Source organism: Melanotaenia boesemani, chromosome 22 (genome assembly GCF_017639745.1).
Source record: "Melanotaenia boesemani isolate fMelBoe1 chromosome 22, fMelBoe1.pri, whole genome shotgun sequence".
Lineage (NCBI taxonomy): Eukaryota > Metazoa > Chordata > Actinopteri > Atheriniformes > Melanotaeniidae > Melanotaenia > Melanotaenia boesemani.
In genome coordinates, this window is record NC_055703.1 from 21496942 (window position 1) to 21514581 (window position 17640).

Below are 17640 nucleotides of genomic sequence, written 5' to 3' on the forward strand. Positions count from 1 at the left end.
AGTGTGTGTTTGACACAGCATACAAAGTCATAAAATGTCTCAAAGTGGTTTCAGCTATGCACTTTAAAGCCTTTCTGTTTTAAGTTTGTTCTTTAAGAAGATACAATAGATTTAAGTCCTCATTTGAATGTTGGATGGATGTGGATCTCTTTTGTTGAGATTGGATCCAGCTTCTCACTGAAATCTCATAGTGCAAACTTGCTTCGCTTACCTATAATCATTGCTACTTTTTTCTTTTTTTATGTATAAGTTGATCATTCTGTTGCCTTTTAATAGCCTGGTTGCCTTAAAATCTCCTTCAGATGTAATATTGATGGGTTTACTGCCAGCAGAGAAGTGAGACGAGCTTATCTTTTATTCATCAGGCAACCTGTGCTGTCTGGATGTTGGCATTCAGTTGTACCTTGTCTGCATAAGACAGTTAAGTGAAGAAAATGACAAACATTCTTTTACATGCATGCTTAGTTTTACTGGGATTATATGAAGATGAGGTGTTGTTTACAATGCTTAGTTTGTTGGCAGTCGGTATATCCAACAAACCTTTTTGTGCAGTCCTGCTAGTTTCTGTTTCAACCTTTTACTGATATCTAAAAATGAAAAAAAAAATGGGCTGGTGTACATAATTGTGACTGTATCAAAGATATGTGTTACAGATAGGGAACCAACAAGTTCAGCAGCCACCAGCCCTGATGAGGATTAAGGTATACTTTCTCTCCAGCATCAGAGTGCAAGCACCCTGATGTGCAGACAGACACTGGCTGCTCTTACAGAGAACACAACCCACTTGATATTCCACATCACTGCGCTGAGCCTGAGAGCTTAAAATCCCTTATATCCTATCCTCTGCCTACTGGGCTGTAATGAAAATATGAGGCTGTTTTTAAAAAGGCTTGTTAGAAAAGAGGGGGTTGATTATAAGAAACTTATCACCTGGGGATCAAAAACAAGTACCTCCTCCCTGGTTGAATTTACATGTGCTGATGATGAGTACATGGAGCTACATGGTCTCTCATCACTGTTCAAAACACTTCACTGCAACTCTCTGCACGCTGTGTTGGCATGTAATCACAAAGACACTGAATTACACTAACTGTCAGATGATAACTACATTCAGATTGTTAGCCTTTGTGCGCATGTTTTAATTGAATAGCAGTTATGGATTAGTTTGCAGAGGCTTAAACTGGATGTGCTATATACAGTAAGTGATCTGTTCTTGTAATTCTAAGATAATGAATGTTACAGTAATGCTGATGCTTCATTTGAGTAATGTTGCATTACTTTGATAAAAACAAACCTCAATGTCAATGAGCTGTTTTATTATCTCTTTATCTTTATCTTACCTTCTCCTAAAACCACAGTCACAGCAACACAGCTAAATTGGAGTTGTGCAACTCAAGTCTGAAATTTGCTGTACTTTTTGCTTGTTTAATCTCCACAAAGTTTGAACTATATTTCTTTAGCTGCTAACTGATTTACTGTCTTTACTTGTACTGTTTATTATAGATGGTGTGATTTTTTTTTTCTTTCTTTTGCAGTCGCGCACAATACTTTTGCGTTCCCTGAATTGAAATATTAACTGCTGCAGCTTATTATAAAGAAGACATTAGGCTAATTTTGTCAAAAATATGTGATGCTGGCTTCTCTTGAGGATCTTCTGGCTCAAAAAATTTAATCTTCTTTCTTTAATATAGACTATTTAGTCTGCACTGCCTCAGAAGCATCATCTGACCTCTGTAACATCATTCATCAGCTGTTATTCATAGATACGGCCAACCCGATGGACCTGACATCCGCCAGGTTGCCCTCGCCTCCCCATGGTCTCTGTGTGAGAGCAAAAACGCCACCCATCTCTGGTGACAATGTTTTGGGCCTGCTTTCTGATTTCTCCTTAGTTCTTCTTTTGTGTTTGTATCTTTATTCTTAATAATTCAGTCATAAAAATTAATTAAAATTTATTTAATAAATTGCAAATAAATCATATCAATCTCAGTTTACAGTCTTAACATGAGCAGCCATAAAGCCGCAAGATGCTTGATACCGTTTGATTACAGCGAACCTCTTTGTCTGCACTTGTAATTAATCCGTTAAAGCACTACGTTACAACATACTTCCTCTGTTAATGTGGACATACAGTCATTGTCAGGTGGATGTGTTATCTTAACTTGATGGTGAGAGGGAAACGGCTTTAACAGGCTATGCTGCTCTCAGATCATACCTTTTCTGCGAGGTAACAAAGTATTGCAAGAGAGCGCAAAAGTATTGCGTGCTAACGCAAAAGGAGAAATAAAATAAAATCTCTATCCCCTGGGGGAGCTCCATACAGATAAAGATGTGTTTTCTCAACTGGAAACACTCCAGATTAGCTTTTCAGAACAGGGCAAAGAAGGCAAGACACAATACAAACAGCAGGCTGCAGAAATGGAAATGTTTTGTTTGCAGCATGATAAGGATGGTGGAAAAGTCTTTCTTCTCATCTGTAATGATGGTTGTTTTTGTGTATCTGCACTGTCAAACAAATGATGAAATGATTAAAAAACATCTCTAAGAAAAGAATGAATGAATAAATAAATGAATAAACAGTGAAACAGCAATGTTATCTGCACACATGCACACTCAGATGATTTCCTGCTGGCTTCCCATGTTGGCTCTCTTGACTGTTTCCTGGCTTTTTTAACTATTGAAAGTTGATGATTCTCCATATTGGTCAAATGAAATGTTGCAAACATTTGTATTCTCACATTTTCTGTCCCTCCAGATGACATCTGTAAAGTTTAGGGCTAGATATGAATGTATAAAAAATGGCTTTACACTCATTTGATCAATGATTATTATTATTAAGAGAATTGATTATTCCTGCCAATATTTCAGGGTAAATGAAACTGCAAATCATTATAATAAAATTAATAAGTATTTTAGTATTTAACTATGGCTCCTGAGATGACATAAAGTCCCAAATCTTCATTTGAGTAGTAGCAGGGTTTCAGAAAACTGTTGAAGCTGTCGTGTTAATGAAGTCTTCTAAAAGCACAACCCATCCTCTTAGTTTATATTAATATTGACTGAATTTTTTGCTGCTTTCCTCCAGTGTTATTTTGCTCCTGCATAAAATGATCCATTAAAAGTAAAAGAGCTTCTCTGCAGGGTCAGATAATATCAGCTCTCAAGCTTCATGTAATGTGTTTGTTGACATGAGGTGGATAGTTGGAAACAGATGAAAAAGCAGGGTGGGGCTTTATCTCTGTTACTCTCTGAGCTCCTCTGTCATTATACGAGTGCAGCCATTGGACTGATTTGTTTTTTATTATTGTCAATGGGTTGAAATGGTCTCAGACACCGTTCACCACTGTACCCAACGAGTGGAACTCAAAGCCGGTATCTAGCTAGTCCTACAAGCTAATGAGGGAGTTTAATCCCTGATATCAGATTCATGTCATGTAAAGTCAAGAACTAAAAGATTGATTTTGTCATGTGTGGTACTTGTACAATACTCTACCAGTTAATCTGTTCTCTGGTAAAAGTCCAGTGCTTATACTGCAGTAACATAACAGAGCAGCCTGTTCTGTTGGTATAAGCCGTGGATGTTTTGTTCCAGGCTGGGAACTCTCCACCCCTTTACCAGAAGGCCTGCTGGCTTGAGTGACAATTGGCAATATTTACTCCTCTTGAGTCGGTATGGTTCTGAGCTCAATTGTATTCGCTGAGTTTTAAAGGTGGGACAAGCCACCTTCTATGCTTGTTTTAATAAAAAAACATATAAACAATTCCTAATGAAATTATGTACATTTTACCCTTTGTAATGTTCTTTTTTTATTTTTAATTGATTAATTAATATCTTTCTTTAGAAATATCAAATTGATGTCAAATTTTTCCACTCTGTTCCCAGAGCTCTGTTAAGTGTTTTCTTTTTTTTATTAATGGAAGAAATGCAGTTTTGAAAGCGGAAAATTGAGGGAGACAGAGACAGGTTTATGTGGGACCCTACTCAGTGCAGTGGCTAGGAGCCTAGCTTTTCTTTTCTGCATCAAGTGGCAGGGGTCATCAGGTCTGGATTGTCACGTGTTTATGTCCAGAGGCAAGTATGGCCATTAGTGAAATTATCGTTAGCATCACTAACCATTTAGAATATCACAAATTGTGCATCTCCACTTTGCTACAAGACCCTTAAAAGGTACATAAATTTAAATACAGATTTGTGGATTCTTAGACTCCAGCCAACCATCTTCACGGTCTGTTGCATCTCTGTTTAGATGTACAGTAAATACAGGCCTTGAATGGTTGTCGAATGATGGGTCTCTCCTGTTTCACTTTGACTGTGTGTTTGTGTACTAACCTATTTTTCTGAGTTTAATGTTCGAGACTCTTAACTAGCTGTAGAGGACCAGTTTGATGTCCATTTGCAAACTAAAAATTGTGCATTTGCAACAGGAATCAGTATTTCAGAACTCCCTGTCAATCAAATAGATTCCTGGGAAGGAGAGGTTGTGCAGTAGAACAGTGACTGTAAAAAAACAATAAACCTAATGGAAGTGTAAAACAAGTGGAATTATTGAAATTTGATGTTAAATGATCAAGATGCCATTTTATCAATAGAACTGCTAGGCTTAAACATTGCTGCTTATTGAGAGGGTTACACAGACTCCTAACCTGGTCCTGTTTTTCCATCATCAGATATAGCTGTGGTGGAAATGACAGATGCCTTCCGCCAACCCTCGCTCTTCTACCACCTGGGAGTCAGAGAGAGCTTCAGCATGGCCAACAACATCATCCTGTATTGTGACACAAACCCCGACTCCCTCCAGTCCCTACAGGTAAGCTGTCATGATGAGCTGAAACCAGGGCAGTTCTGTCCTCATTATTTTAACGCACAGTCCACACAATCAGTGCGTTTCATCATGGTGATTAGAGACTATATTTAGCCGGCAAGAGGGGGCATCAGGTCCACGGAAATGTAATTTGGTGGCAGCGACACATTGATGCATCATTAATGTGATGGAAGAAAATGATTTTACTAAACATTTTGTAAAAGGAGGTCAGTTCATTTAGGCTGAAGATGATAAAAAAAAAAAAAATCAGGAACAACAATTATATTTGCTGATTTTGGATTAGAAATCAATGTATTTATATTTAGTTGTGGCCTTCAGCAGTGTTTCAACACTATTAACATTACCTACCAATTTTTGACCATTACACCACCTTCCTATTCTTTTTTTATTTTATTTTTTTATGGAATATTTATATTGTATTAGGTTTTTGTAGGGGTTTCATTTCACTCTGGATTCTTGACAATTCATCTCCTATTTGGTTCATCCTCACTTATAACTGTTAACTGCAACATGACATAATTAAAACCATTTAAATGGTTCAATTTGCGTCATACAGCAGCAGCTGGATCTCAAAACACTTGTTCAGTAAAGAAAACAAAAATGAATTTATTGGAGGAAAAAGGGAAACGAAAAATGAGAAAATGACAGAGAGTGCAAGAGATGAGACACAATTCAACACTGAAATGACTTTTACTGGCTGAAGAGAGCTCAGAGCAGAGACAGAATGCAATAAGGATGCCAAATTAGCCTTCATTAAAGGGTGCTAAAGCTAGAAAATTTGCCAAAATCCAGTGTTGCTTTAATGATATATGTTTCTTTATTCTTGTTTTGGAGGTAGGAAATTGTTGTTCTTCTTTGTCTTAAAACAAAAGCGTGCAAATTTGAAAGTGACATTTTAGTGTTATTTTCACATTTCGGTCCAATATAGGTGAACAGAAATTATTTTTAGGATCATGCAAATGATTGCAATAGCCTTGCATATTTGCAATCCAACAGTTAATATTTGAAAACTGCTTATACACAAAAAACTTAAACCATGTCAGCATGTTGTCAAGTCATGTTGCTCCGATATAGCAGACTGGACTTAATTTATACAGTCAGAGGCTCATTAAAAACTCACTTCTGTCGCCAACTTTTACAAGAGAAACACTCATGCCTTTCTTTTATAGTAGTGACAGGAGTCTTAAGGTGACTGGAGTTCTCGACTGACAGGCGCAAGTGTCTAGTCAGCCTACAGTAAACATCCTGTCAGGAAAGGTGTGTCTCAAACCAAACACACTATCAAAGCTAATGCACTTTCTCAGCTCCATTAAGTTTGCTTTTATGTCATGAAAATGCTTAAGTTGCCATTTCTTCTTGCTCTAATAAAAACAGATACCTAATAGTTTTCCCTTCCTGTGGTCTGCCGGAGTGCCCACCCATCTGGCTGGGTGGTGCTTCTCACTCTGCCTGAAAAGACCACTTCTCTCTGGCAGCTACCTCTGCCTTATCAGGCTGCCAAATTGCCTCACTGGACTCCTTTAAATGATAGTGTTCTAATGAACAGATACACAAAGTCTAAAAAGAACTTTGTGTACTCAGTTTAATCTCACTCATTGTATGGCTTCTCACTGGCACATTTTCTCCAAACAGTAAATTCAAAAATCATGACAGCCCTAATACAAGTAATTCATTTGCTACTGGACTACACCTCTATTGTCAACAGTTATACATGTCACCTGTGGTATTTCCCAAAGATCACTTTCACGACAAGCTACCATGATATTAATTTTTTCCAATTACCTATTATAGGGTCAAAAATTATAGCTCAAAACTGGTTGGAAACCCGTCTATTTTTTCATTTTTCCACATCAGATATATCTCTGTATGGGCTGGTTTTCTTTTTACATAATTTATCATAAAAACCACAAGAAACACCACTCATCATCTAATTATGTGTTTTCAGGGGAGTTTCAGCTCTGATGCTTTAGATTCGTAGCTCAGATAACAGAGTTAGGCAGGATTAACTCATATAGATGCTGGCTTTACTGGTCAACTTGCTGACATTGTGCATTGCAGAAATGAGCTCTGGTTGTGTTTCCTCAAGTGGAAAAACAGATCCTGAACTCAAGAACTCACTTAAAAAGTTAGAAAAAGTTCAACAAATGCCAAATATAGCGTTATACAACTAAATATTTGCACCAACAAGGTGGTTCCCAAAGAACTATTGGTGTCAAGACCTAATGAACAATATCTGAATGTGATGTCCTTTAGAAATAGGAAAAAATGCTGCGAAAATCTGACACAGTACCTTAGTGTGAATTCACACTAGCCCTGATTGGTCTGCTTTAAAAGAACCCTGATTCACCTCCATGGTTAGTCCTGTCTGTTTGGAGTAGTGTGACCGTGCATTTAAACTCTGGTGTGGACCAAAGAACCAAACTGAGGTCTGTTTGAGAAAAGGGAGTTTTGATCCACTTGCAAGTGAGTTCTGGTTCAGTCCACTGACAGTGTGAAAGCAAATGGACCATCCAACAGACCAAAGAGAGGAAGTACCATATGTTATCACCACAAATTTAACACAAGTGGGTTCTGTTTCAATTGTAAGAGACGGTGATTGGAAGAATGGTGAAGATGAATCCTTTTTGTATTCATTCTAATATTAAGTTTTTCAGAACAATGTCAGCCACGTTTTTAGTAAAATTCATAAATGAATGGACATAAACAAGAAATAAATAGAGGAGAAAACGCCACTGGTTGTGATGTATGACAACATGGCCGTGTTTGGCCTTGGCCAATCAATGAGCTGAATTTTCTTCTTTGCCAGCTGCTCCAAGGAATACCCCCCCCTAGTGAGCAGCTGTTGTAACGTCTTCACATGATCAAGGCAGTCTGGTCAAACGAAGGTGCAAACATTTGCAGAATTCCCTGCCCAATCAAACCCTCATTTTATCCTAATGTGACTGTGCCCTTAAGGACCATTTATGCTCCTTTACATACGTAAATAGTGACATTCATTTCAAACTTTGTCTTATGTCACTATCCTCATAATTTCATGCGTCTTTTACGTTGCAATGGATTTTAATTCAATTCCTCCACTAGCGGGCAGTGCTGAGTCCACAGTTCGCTCCTGCGATCGGACATCAATCAGACACCAGTTGGCGGTGGTAATACAACGCTATAAAATTGTTTCCAACTGCCCAACACGCCCTAAACACTCCCATAGCCTGTCTTCAAAAGCTCGCATAATTTCTACATTTGTTGTCCTCGTCTTCGTTCTTCTTCTGCATTTCTTGTTTTTTTCTTCCTGTTCCTCTTCTTCTGTGTCTGTCCGTCCGTCTGCATATTCATCTTCTGCTTTGGGCATAAATGGGCCTTAGAATGACTCCAGAAGGGACAGAAACCCCAGTTTGCTGGGTGAAGGGACCAGTTTTGATGCACTCATCAACCACAGTCTCATCCCAGCAAGAACTTTGTTAGGGGACTTCTACCACTACCACACAAACCACAGTGATGGTCTTGGAGCATTAATATATTTTAGATGCAATATTGATATGAGGACATAAGTCACAGCAAGCAGAAACCCTGACTTGTTTTGTTTATATAGAAAATAAAGGAATTGAATAGCAATCAAATTTAAATAGAAATAATAGAAGTTCTATGCTGTGTCACAGTGCCTTAACATTAAATTGCCCATGGTAGAAAATGTTCTTGTTGGGTCTCTAAATTTATTTCTTTCTGCTCTCTTTCAGGAAATAATTTGCCAGAAGAACACTGTGAGTACACAAAGCCATTTTTCTCTTGCTTTTGCCTTTCACACTTTACTCATCCACTGCTCACACATCACGCACATTAAGTTGTGCAAAGAATATGCTTTTCTTTTTTCTGGCAACATGCAGGGAGCATGCTATCTAACACCTTATGCTTCTCTCCTCAGTGTTAAAAAGGGGTTTCTCTCAGACTGTGTTTCAGAAGCTGTGATAATTGTTTGGTTGAATATAAAATGTGTTCCTCTCTACTTTCAAGAAGTGTGTTTTGCAGATGACAGCTGTTTTAGTCCCTGCACAGGCTGCATAAAAAAGCACAGGCATTTTGAACATTTGACTTGCAAAATGTGCAGCATTCAAATAAGCTGTAAAGCCAAGTAAAACCAGTTCATAACTGACTCAGATTATACTGTAGTCTATAAGATATCAATCCAATGATTTGATCCACCCAACTAATTCATTTTAGGGAGCAGCGATTTGTAGGCTTTTTGCAAAGCCTATACCATTTTTTTTCTTTTTTTTTTTTATAGTAGTGAATGTGGAATGGTTCACAACTTTCATGACAATATATGATGACAGGAGCAGGTTGATGTTGTCCAGGAGTCTTTGATCAGGAGTTACATGGAAGGCTTAACTCTCCTAAATGGCTTTTCAGTGTGGGTGGAGCTGCATGAAACGCACTGTTCTGTGACACTAACTCCAAATGCGTGAGGAGAGCTGATTATCACACAGTATGTGAGTGTGAGCTCACGGATCTCACTTACATCACTCTTTTCTTTTGACTCCTTCCTGGTTGTTTAAGGTGTTTAAATTCTGTCTGCAGTGGTGCTTCTAAAAGTACATTTAAAGTACAGCTGTGGAGTTCTTGTTTTTTTTTTCTCCATTAATCTTTGTCATGATCTGCAGAAGTGTTTTCCCTGCGTGTACCATGATCTTTTTATTCTCTGTGTGTACATACATTCACCAATAGTACCATGCCTCCTGTGAGCGAAATATCAACAAAAAACGCAAAGCATGATACAGTCATGATGCAGCCTAATTTATATCTAGACAACGTTTAAAGGAGAAGAGTTGGTGATACTTAGTTAAAACAATGGCATTTGTAATTGACTGACTGCTGCAGACCTGTTATAAAGTCATGCAAGCTTCCTGCTCTTACATGGCAAACATTTACTTATAACACTGGCAGATTTACCGTTTTGTATTCATAGACAAGCTACATTAATCAGCAATGATCAAAATTGTTGTCTCCAAAAGATTTTTCACTACTCATGTCTAACTCCACTGGATATTAAAATCTTGGATTAGTCATTTTTTTCATATTTGCCATTAAGATATCATGCTAACAGACTTGTTAGCTTTATTGTACTTGTGCTGGATAATTTTCAATTCACTTAAAGTAATTGTTTTACTTTAATAAGAAGCTAACAAGATAAGTAGACCTGTAGCAATTTAAAAGCCATTTATAGCCCATCTGGACCATTATCCTTTATTTAGGATCAGACTTTGGCCCTTTTTTCCTTGTCTGTAAAATTCTCCCCTCTTTCTCCAGCTATTCTCTGCTGATGCACTGATCAGGTTGTTATGCATTGCATTGCTGAAAACGGTGCCTAATTCAAGAGAAATTGCATTTTTGATAAATGTGGGTTGTATGAAGTTCTTTCCACATGAATTACTAGTCTCATACATGGTTCTGAATTTAGAAAAGAAGGGAGAGTACCTGATCGCAAATACATTATGCAGCCTCTGTGTAGTCATGCATACCAACATTAGCCTTCTTTGATACAGAAAATGTTGTGACAAAGTAAATAACTGTATTAATAACTGTAATACTATAGAAAAATTCATAACATCGTGTTTGCTTGGATATCTACTAGATTTATTTATGTTTGAATTCCTTCTAATGATAAAAGTTGGCTCTAACTTTTTTGTTTTAATTTCGCACACAGACAGCTGCTCTTAACTGCCCTTTGTGCAAATTATTTTAAATGTTGTCCTTCCTTTAAAAATACTCTGTAGGTCCAAAGGGGCTTTCTCTAGTTAAGGTCAGCTCTTGAGCACTTCCTCAGACCATTAATGACTGCAGCTGTCATAAAAAATTAAGTTCTAACTGTGAGCTATGATCTATCGGTGTGTCTTTGTGATGGTGGATGCTGCTGCTCCATTACAATACTGCTGTAGCTGCAGATGAACAGATGGATCATGGACAAGGCCAGTAAACCAAATGACTCACCTACTGAATAAATGATTCATTCTAAGTCACATTCACAAGATTCCCCGTGAGCCAGAGTTGACACACGTGTTTCAGCTCGGTGGCATTTCACCTGTGAATAACTGGTGCAGGTAGGCACCAGATGACTTGCAGCAGCTCTGAAATATACAAGAGCTTGTGAAAACAAACCTGCCATGTGATCCCCATGACAGCATGAATCACACACATAGAGGAGCTAATAATAGTGTCAGTCTTTTGTAACCTGTTGCACCTTGGAGAAACAAGGGTCAGGGGTTTATTTTTGAAAGACGTGCTATACCTCTGCAGCAGCTGGTGATGTCATAAACTGCTGTTGCACAGGAGGAAGTCGTCCTCAGATGTCTGTCTTTGCTTCAATACCGCACCTTCCCTCCACTTCCTTTTTTTTCTGTAGGCAGTGAAAGCAGCAGTTTGTTTGCTCAAAAGTTTCTGAAAAGCTAAAAACAAGATAGATGATTGAAATCAGGATGCAGCTGGGTTGCAGTCATTGCCACCTTCAGATGCTCATGTTGTGTGTCACTGCACATCTGATATTTTTGGAATGACTCTCCTTGAAAACAGCATTTCTTGAGGAGATGAATAGTTAGTTTGTTCAGCGGTGGCAAGCTTACTGCAGCCAAATCATCACAGCTGCTGCTGACGTAGGCAGTCTAAAGAATCAGATGTAAAGTATTAAATGTAAATAAAAAAATAGCTTTCATTCTATAGCTGCAGCTAAAATGAAAACAAACATGAACCAAAATGACTCCAGAATGCCATAGCAAGAGAAAATATCAGGGTAGACCTTTGTGCCAGCTGAGCAGCCAGATTTGGTTTCTATTTGATTTTTTTGTGCAGTGTGCTGCATGAACATGCCAAATTTGCCTGAGTGCATTGCTGTAAGTGTTTGAAAGAGAGCCGCTCCTAATGGGGCTTTTACCACTGATGCAAATCTCTCCTCTTGGCTGCTGCTTGTGTAAATTGACTCACTGGAGACAATACTACATAAACACTATTGTCTCTGCAGACTGATGCAAGATGAAGCCTTGTGTAGTTTCTTGAACCTGTCAGAAACAGTGGAAACAGCTCAGACTTCCTCCAGGCAATCTGCTTCCTCCCTTTGAAATGATGTCTTGTTCTATATTGCCTGGAAAATCCGTTGTCAAGTCTTTGTTGCATAATTTAGAAATTTATTTTATTAATGTTGTTGATGATGTTAATATTTGTACATAATAACTGCTAATTAAAAACAGATGTGATTTGAAGTGCTACCTATAGCTTTACCACTGGTGTTTAAAACCTTCTGTCACAGGAGAAGAGTCCTGACATCCAAACTTGTCTCTGTTCTACTAATAGACGTGCTCGGCTAACTACACCTTCATCCCGTACATGGTTACACCCCACAACAAGGTGTATTGTTGTGAGAGCAGCCTAATGAAGGGCCTGACTGAGCTGATGCAGCCCAGCTTCGAGATGCTGCTGGGGCCCATCTGCATGCCCCTGCTGGACCGCTTCATCCAGCTGCTCAAGGTGTCAGAAGCCAACTCCCAGTGAGTATAATGTGTTAACTGGAGCAAAGACTGAATTTATCTTGTTGTTCTTTTATTAAAATTTTTTATGTTTTTCATGCAGTTTCATATTTTATGTCTTTTTTTCTCAGATACTCTCAGATTTTGTCATGTTTCTTGCCTATTTATGCTTTTCATCAACTATAAAGCATTAAAGCAAACCTCTTGTTGATGGTCCCTGTTACAGCCTAAACTTACCACAAAGTGTAAGCAGGGTTGTTGAACTATTCAAACATCCTAATTTTGACTTTTCGGCAGAAGAGAAGAGGGAAGTGACTATGAACAGGTTCCTGTGCGGTGTTATCAGAGGTACATGTGCAAATGAGGGGCAGAAAGCAATGTTCATACAGTAGTTGTTCCCTAAGCAGTGATAACAAGACACTAAACTGCAATTGTCTAAAAGATTGGAAACTGCAAAACTTTGATGTTGTCTTTTAAGATTTTATCTTCTAAATCAACATCTAAGTGTTACAAAATTTTGGCATCCACTAAGTGTTTCTTTGATGAATGCAGAACTGTTACCTAATTGGCTGTAAAATGCACAGCTAGATGGCATGGTGCTGCATGAACATGCCAAATTAGTAGGCCTGTTTATAATGTCACCTTGTCAGAATCAACTATTTAAACTCTTTAAAAACACTAAAAATCTACACAAAGCATGTTTTTTAGACTCACCCTGAAAATTCTGGGCAAAATACTAAAAATCTGTGTTTAATAGTCCACAAGTTATTATAAATAGTTCTCTCTCTAACAGATATAACATGCAAATGCTTTCCTCTGATTTTAAACAAATTTTACTTTAGTACCACCTGGTTTTCAACCATAAGACTTTACTGTTAATTTTTGAGGAAACACCTTAATAGTAGTGGTTAAAGAGGAAGCCAAAGAGAAATTTGTTAAAATCATTTCCAACTAACACGAAGTTCCTCTAAAAGTATTTTCTATATTCTGTATGTGGGAATAGTCTAAAATGTTTGCGTGTGTACCTTTAAGCAAACTGTAACGGGGAACCAGTGCTCAGTAGGTTGCTTTATTGTTTTATGAATACTAAGGTAAGAGCTGGTTTATGTAAATGCTACATTACGTTATGTTGTAACTTCCTGATAAGAGAAGCAGTACTGAGATATAATTTTCAGCACAACAGAGCCTTTGATTTATTATCCTACTCTCTCTTTTTTTCTTCTTCTTCTTCTTTTTTTTTTTTTACTTGCTGTAATTATTTTTGTGTGTGCATCCCTCACCCTGTTGACTTGCGTGGTTTACATTTTGGAAGAAAAAAAAAAAAACACATTTTGTTTAGTTGTTGGGGTGTTGTTAAAAGTTCCTGCCAACAGGCTATGCAGCAGCCAGTTACTTCTAGCTCAGCTCCAGGAATTGTGATGATGATCAAGCCTTCGTGCCTTGAGAAACAACATGCACAAAGTTTGCAGCTCTTACTGTATCTGATCAAAATGAAGGATATAATCACTACTTTTAAAGCTTTTTAAAGTAAATAAAGTGCACATTTTGTGTGCAGTTTTTTGGTGACACTATCAATATTGTAAGGGTGTACTGTTTAGACTTCAGCTCAGTGGCCTGCACATGGATATTTAATTTCCAGCTAATTTAATTTTAGCACCAACTGAAATTAATCAAATATTTGGGAAATGCCAACACACATATTATACATGAGTTGCATTTGCATTTACTTTAAATGTATATTTTCTGCTATCGTGATGGAAAAGCTATTCTTGTTATACTATTGTGTGTTGTTTCATGGAGCTGAAGTGGCTAACCCTGCATCTTTTATTTTTATCTTTGCCTGGTGCTTTGTTCCTAAGTAGCCCATATAAGCTATGTTTTTATCCACAAAGAACACTCACATGCATGAAATTTACAGTTTTGCTAAAAAATGTTGTGAATGTTTTAAAGTCAAGTTATCTTTTAAAATAATGTTTCGATGGCACATATTAATGGCAATATTTTAGAAATGTCTCATGTGCCATTTGCCAGTTTGAAAGTTAAAAATTGCAATATTGAAATTATAATTAAATTATATACTGTGGTTAAAACAGCTCCCCAAGGAAATCCTAAGCTGAATGAGACAATTATAGTCATGCTTTTGCTCAGATGGTTTAAAAATCATTCTGTCACAGATCATCAGCTTTTCATCGGAGGAAGCTCCAATGGGACATAATACAGATGAGGTGGATTTTAGATGTATTGATTTTCACTCACATTACAATTTTGTTTTGTTTTTTTTTTTGTTGTTTTTTTTGTCCTCCAGCCAATATTTCCGTGAGATGATTCTGAATGAGATTCGGAAAGCTCGGGAACTTTATACTGGCAAAGAGCTGGCTGCGGAGCTGAGCCGAATCCAGCAGCGGCTGGACAATGTGGAGTGCCTTTCGGTGGATGTTGTCATCAACCTGTTGCTGACGTACAGGGACATCCAGGTACAGCTCAGCAGCATAAGCACTTTTCAGACATCATATACAATCAATTAATGGCTTCATGCTGTTGAAGGGTCGGCATTCAGTCGTGCAGACTTTAATCACTACCATAGTAGATGAATCTCCCGTACAGTTAGAGGTCACTGCCTCCCTATCAATCTGTCATTATCACCCTATTAAAAGTGTTGTATTATAAGGAGCCATCCCAGACCACCTGTTGAGCCCAAAGCAAACCTTTTAGCCCATTCTTTTAAAATTTGCACATCTTTTCACCTTTTCATCTCCTTTTTGTAAAAGCACTCACCATTCGGTTCCCCCCACTCACCAAAGGCAGTGCACAGCCTCATTAATTATTTATTAGAACAACAAGCATTGAGGACATCCTGCATTATTCAACATGCTGTGGGTATTGTAACTATATAGGCAAGGATAAGAGACAAAAATATGACAGAGAAGCCACACAGTTATTGAGGTGCTGAGTCTCAGATAGATTAAATGCAGCCACATCAGAACATTTCTATCCAGCCTCAAAACAGATCGGCACCTTAATGAGGTGGAGCGCGTGTTTTGGAGGCATTTGAGCCAAAACACTCCAGTTTCTCAGGGCTTATGCTAAGAGTGAAAAGGGTGACAATAAATCAGGGTCTCATCAGCTTGCTCTTTATTTACCTTGCAGGATTATGAGTCAGTTGTGAAACTGGTTGAGACTCTGGAGAAGCTCCCAACCTTTGACCCCATGGCTCATCCCCATGTGAAGTTCCACTACGCCTTTGCACTGAACCGGTAAGACAGAAAGCATGCATAACACAGTGATGCACTCAATGACACATGAAAACTTTCCCAGCTTCCCATTCAGCCACGCTCACAAAGATGCACAAGTAATTTCTCTGATGGATGACAAGCTATTGTGCAGCCCTTAGCTTTAGCACTGTACAATATTAAGACAGTAATATTAATAATATTGTATTATATTAATAATAATAATAATAATAATGGATTAGATTTATATAGCGCTTTTCAAGGCACCCAAAGCGCTTTACATTGTGTGAATCCATTATTCATCCACTCCTCACTCATACCTGGTGATGGTAAGCTACGTGTGTAGCCACAGCTGCCCTGGGGCAAGCTGACGGAAACGTGGCTGCCAGTCTGCGCCTACGGCCTCTCCGACCATCACCGAACATTCATCCACACATTCATACACCAGCGATGCCAACACTGGAGGCAAGGAGGGTTAAGTGTCTTGCCCAAGGACACAACGACAGATGACTGCGGGAGCGGGAATCGAACCGCCGACCTTCCGATCATTGGACGACCTGCTCTACCGCCTGAGCCACTGCCGCCCCAGTTATTATATTGTTATAATATTGTTGTTTAACATTGCAATTATATGGTTTACATTCCATAAACAAATACTTTAAAATCGGGTGAAAATCTAATGTCTATTAATAAGGGTTTGCATTCCACTTGTGCACCTTTTGCATGCTAGTTAGTTGCAGAACATGCACAAAAGCAGAATGTCCTCATCAAGCAGCGGCTTCAAGTCTGGCAATATTAGAATTTCATTTTTTCTGAGCAGATTTTGTAGCTAGATTTTCAGCTCAGAAAAAGACAGATGTAAAGCACAGGAGGTTCTGGCTGCCTGCTTCTTACCAGCTGCCATTCTTGTAAACTTCCTGCGGTTTTCATGCTACAACTATCTCAGTCATCAACAAAATGTGCTGCTCTTTAATTTGGTAGCTAATGAGAAATGTTTGTCATGATGTCAGCATTTTTGCTGTTGTGATATGGCTCATTCCCAGGATAGAATATGTTGGTTGTGAGCTTGAGATAGCACACTGACAGAGTTTGTGTGAAGAATTTATAGAACAAGTGTTAACGAGAGAAAACCCTACCCCAGCTGCAGAGCAAAGCACCATGAGCACAGATGCAGCTGTTAGGAAAGTAGTCAGCTCCATTATATCAGTTGAAAGATAAAAATAAAAACACTTTCATAAAAGCTGTCTAGATACAAAAGTAAATAAGATCATCTTGACAAATGGCCAATTTTAGAATAATTGTAAAATACTGATAGATGTAATAAATAGTTTAATCTGCAATATTATAAGTTCCAAGTTGTTTATATTTTGGAATTATTTATTTAGTACTTGATAAGTACAATGAAACATAAAATCTTTGGGGTTTTTTTGTGTTTATAATAAGAGTTGTTGCCTTGTTTTTTTGCCTCCATCTTTCCCTTCAAGACTGGTCTCCCAGTCCCCCTATTATGGTGCTGCCATCACCATGTTTGACAGTGGGGACGGTATTAATGATGTAATGCTAAGGGCCAATTTTCATCCACACAAGCTGCATTGGAGCTCAGATCAGAGGACTTGTTTGGTGTAGGATAACTACATTTAACTGAGCAGTCATAAATAAGGTTACTTTAAATTAGTTATTTCCAGTGAATTAGAATATACAAAGATGAACTCCAGTCAAGTCGGAAAAGACCGCTGATAGAAGTGTTATGCACAAGAGCTCATCTGCATAGTATAGAAATCACAACAAAGGAACTAAGTACTTTTATAAAGGAAATCTTTAAATTTTTTGTTTTAAAAATACTCCATACACTCAAAACGTAACAACAATGGCTTCCTGACACACACCCAGTAGCAGATCTTTTCCTTGCATGAATGTTGTATAAGTTATTGCCTTGTTTTTTTTTTTCACTAAGGTCTGATTAAACAGCATTCAGCCCACAGTGAACCCTGAAATTAACAATATGTAGCTTAAATACGAGCTTAATCATTGATCTGAAGTAGGTGCTCTGCTTCTAAATGACCGTACCAGGCTGAAGTGGCT

At 38.1% G+C, this 17640-nt stretch overlaps 1 protein-coding gene across 1 annotated transcript in view; it reads left to right on the forward strand.

The window, feature by feature from the left end:
- The window catches only part of map3k5 (mitogen-activated protein kinase kinase kinase 5), a 67864-nt gene that overhangs the window by 14860 nt on the left and 35364 nt on the right, over positions 1-17640 (forward strand). The window contains exons 2-6 of the mRNA XM_041975735.1: positions 4669-4808; positions 8555-8578; positions 12156-12349; positions 14634-14802; positions 15476-15582. Of these exons, the coding sequence (XP_041831669.1) occupies positions 4669-4808; positions 8555-8578; positions 12156-12349; positions 14634-14802; positions 15476-15582 (634 nt within the window). The remainder of the gene's footprint in view (positions 1-4668; positions 4809-8554; positions 8579-12155; positions 12350-14633; positions 14803-15475; positions 15583-17640) is intronic.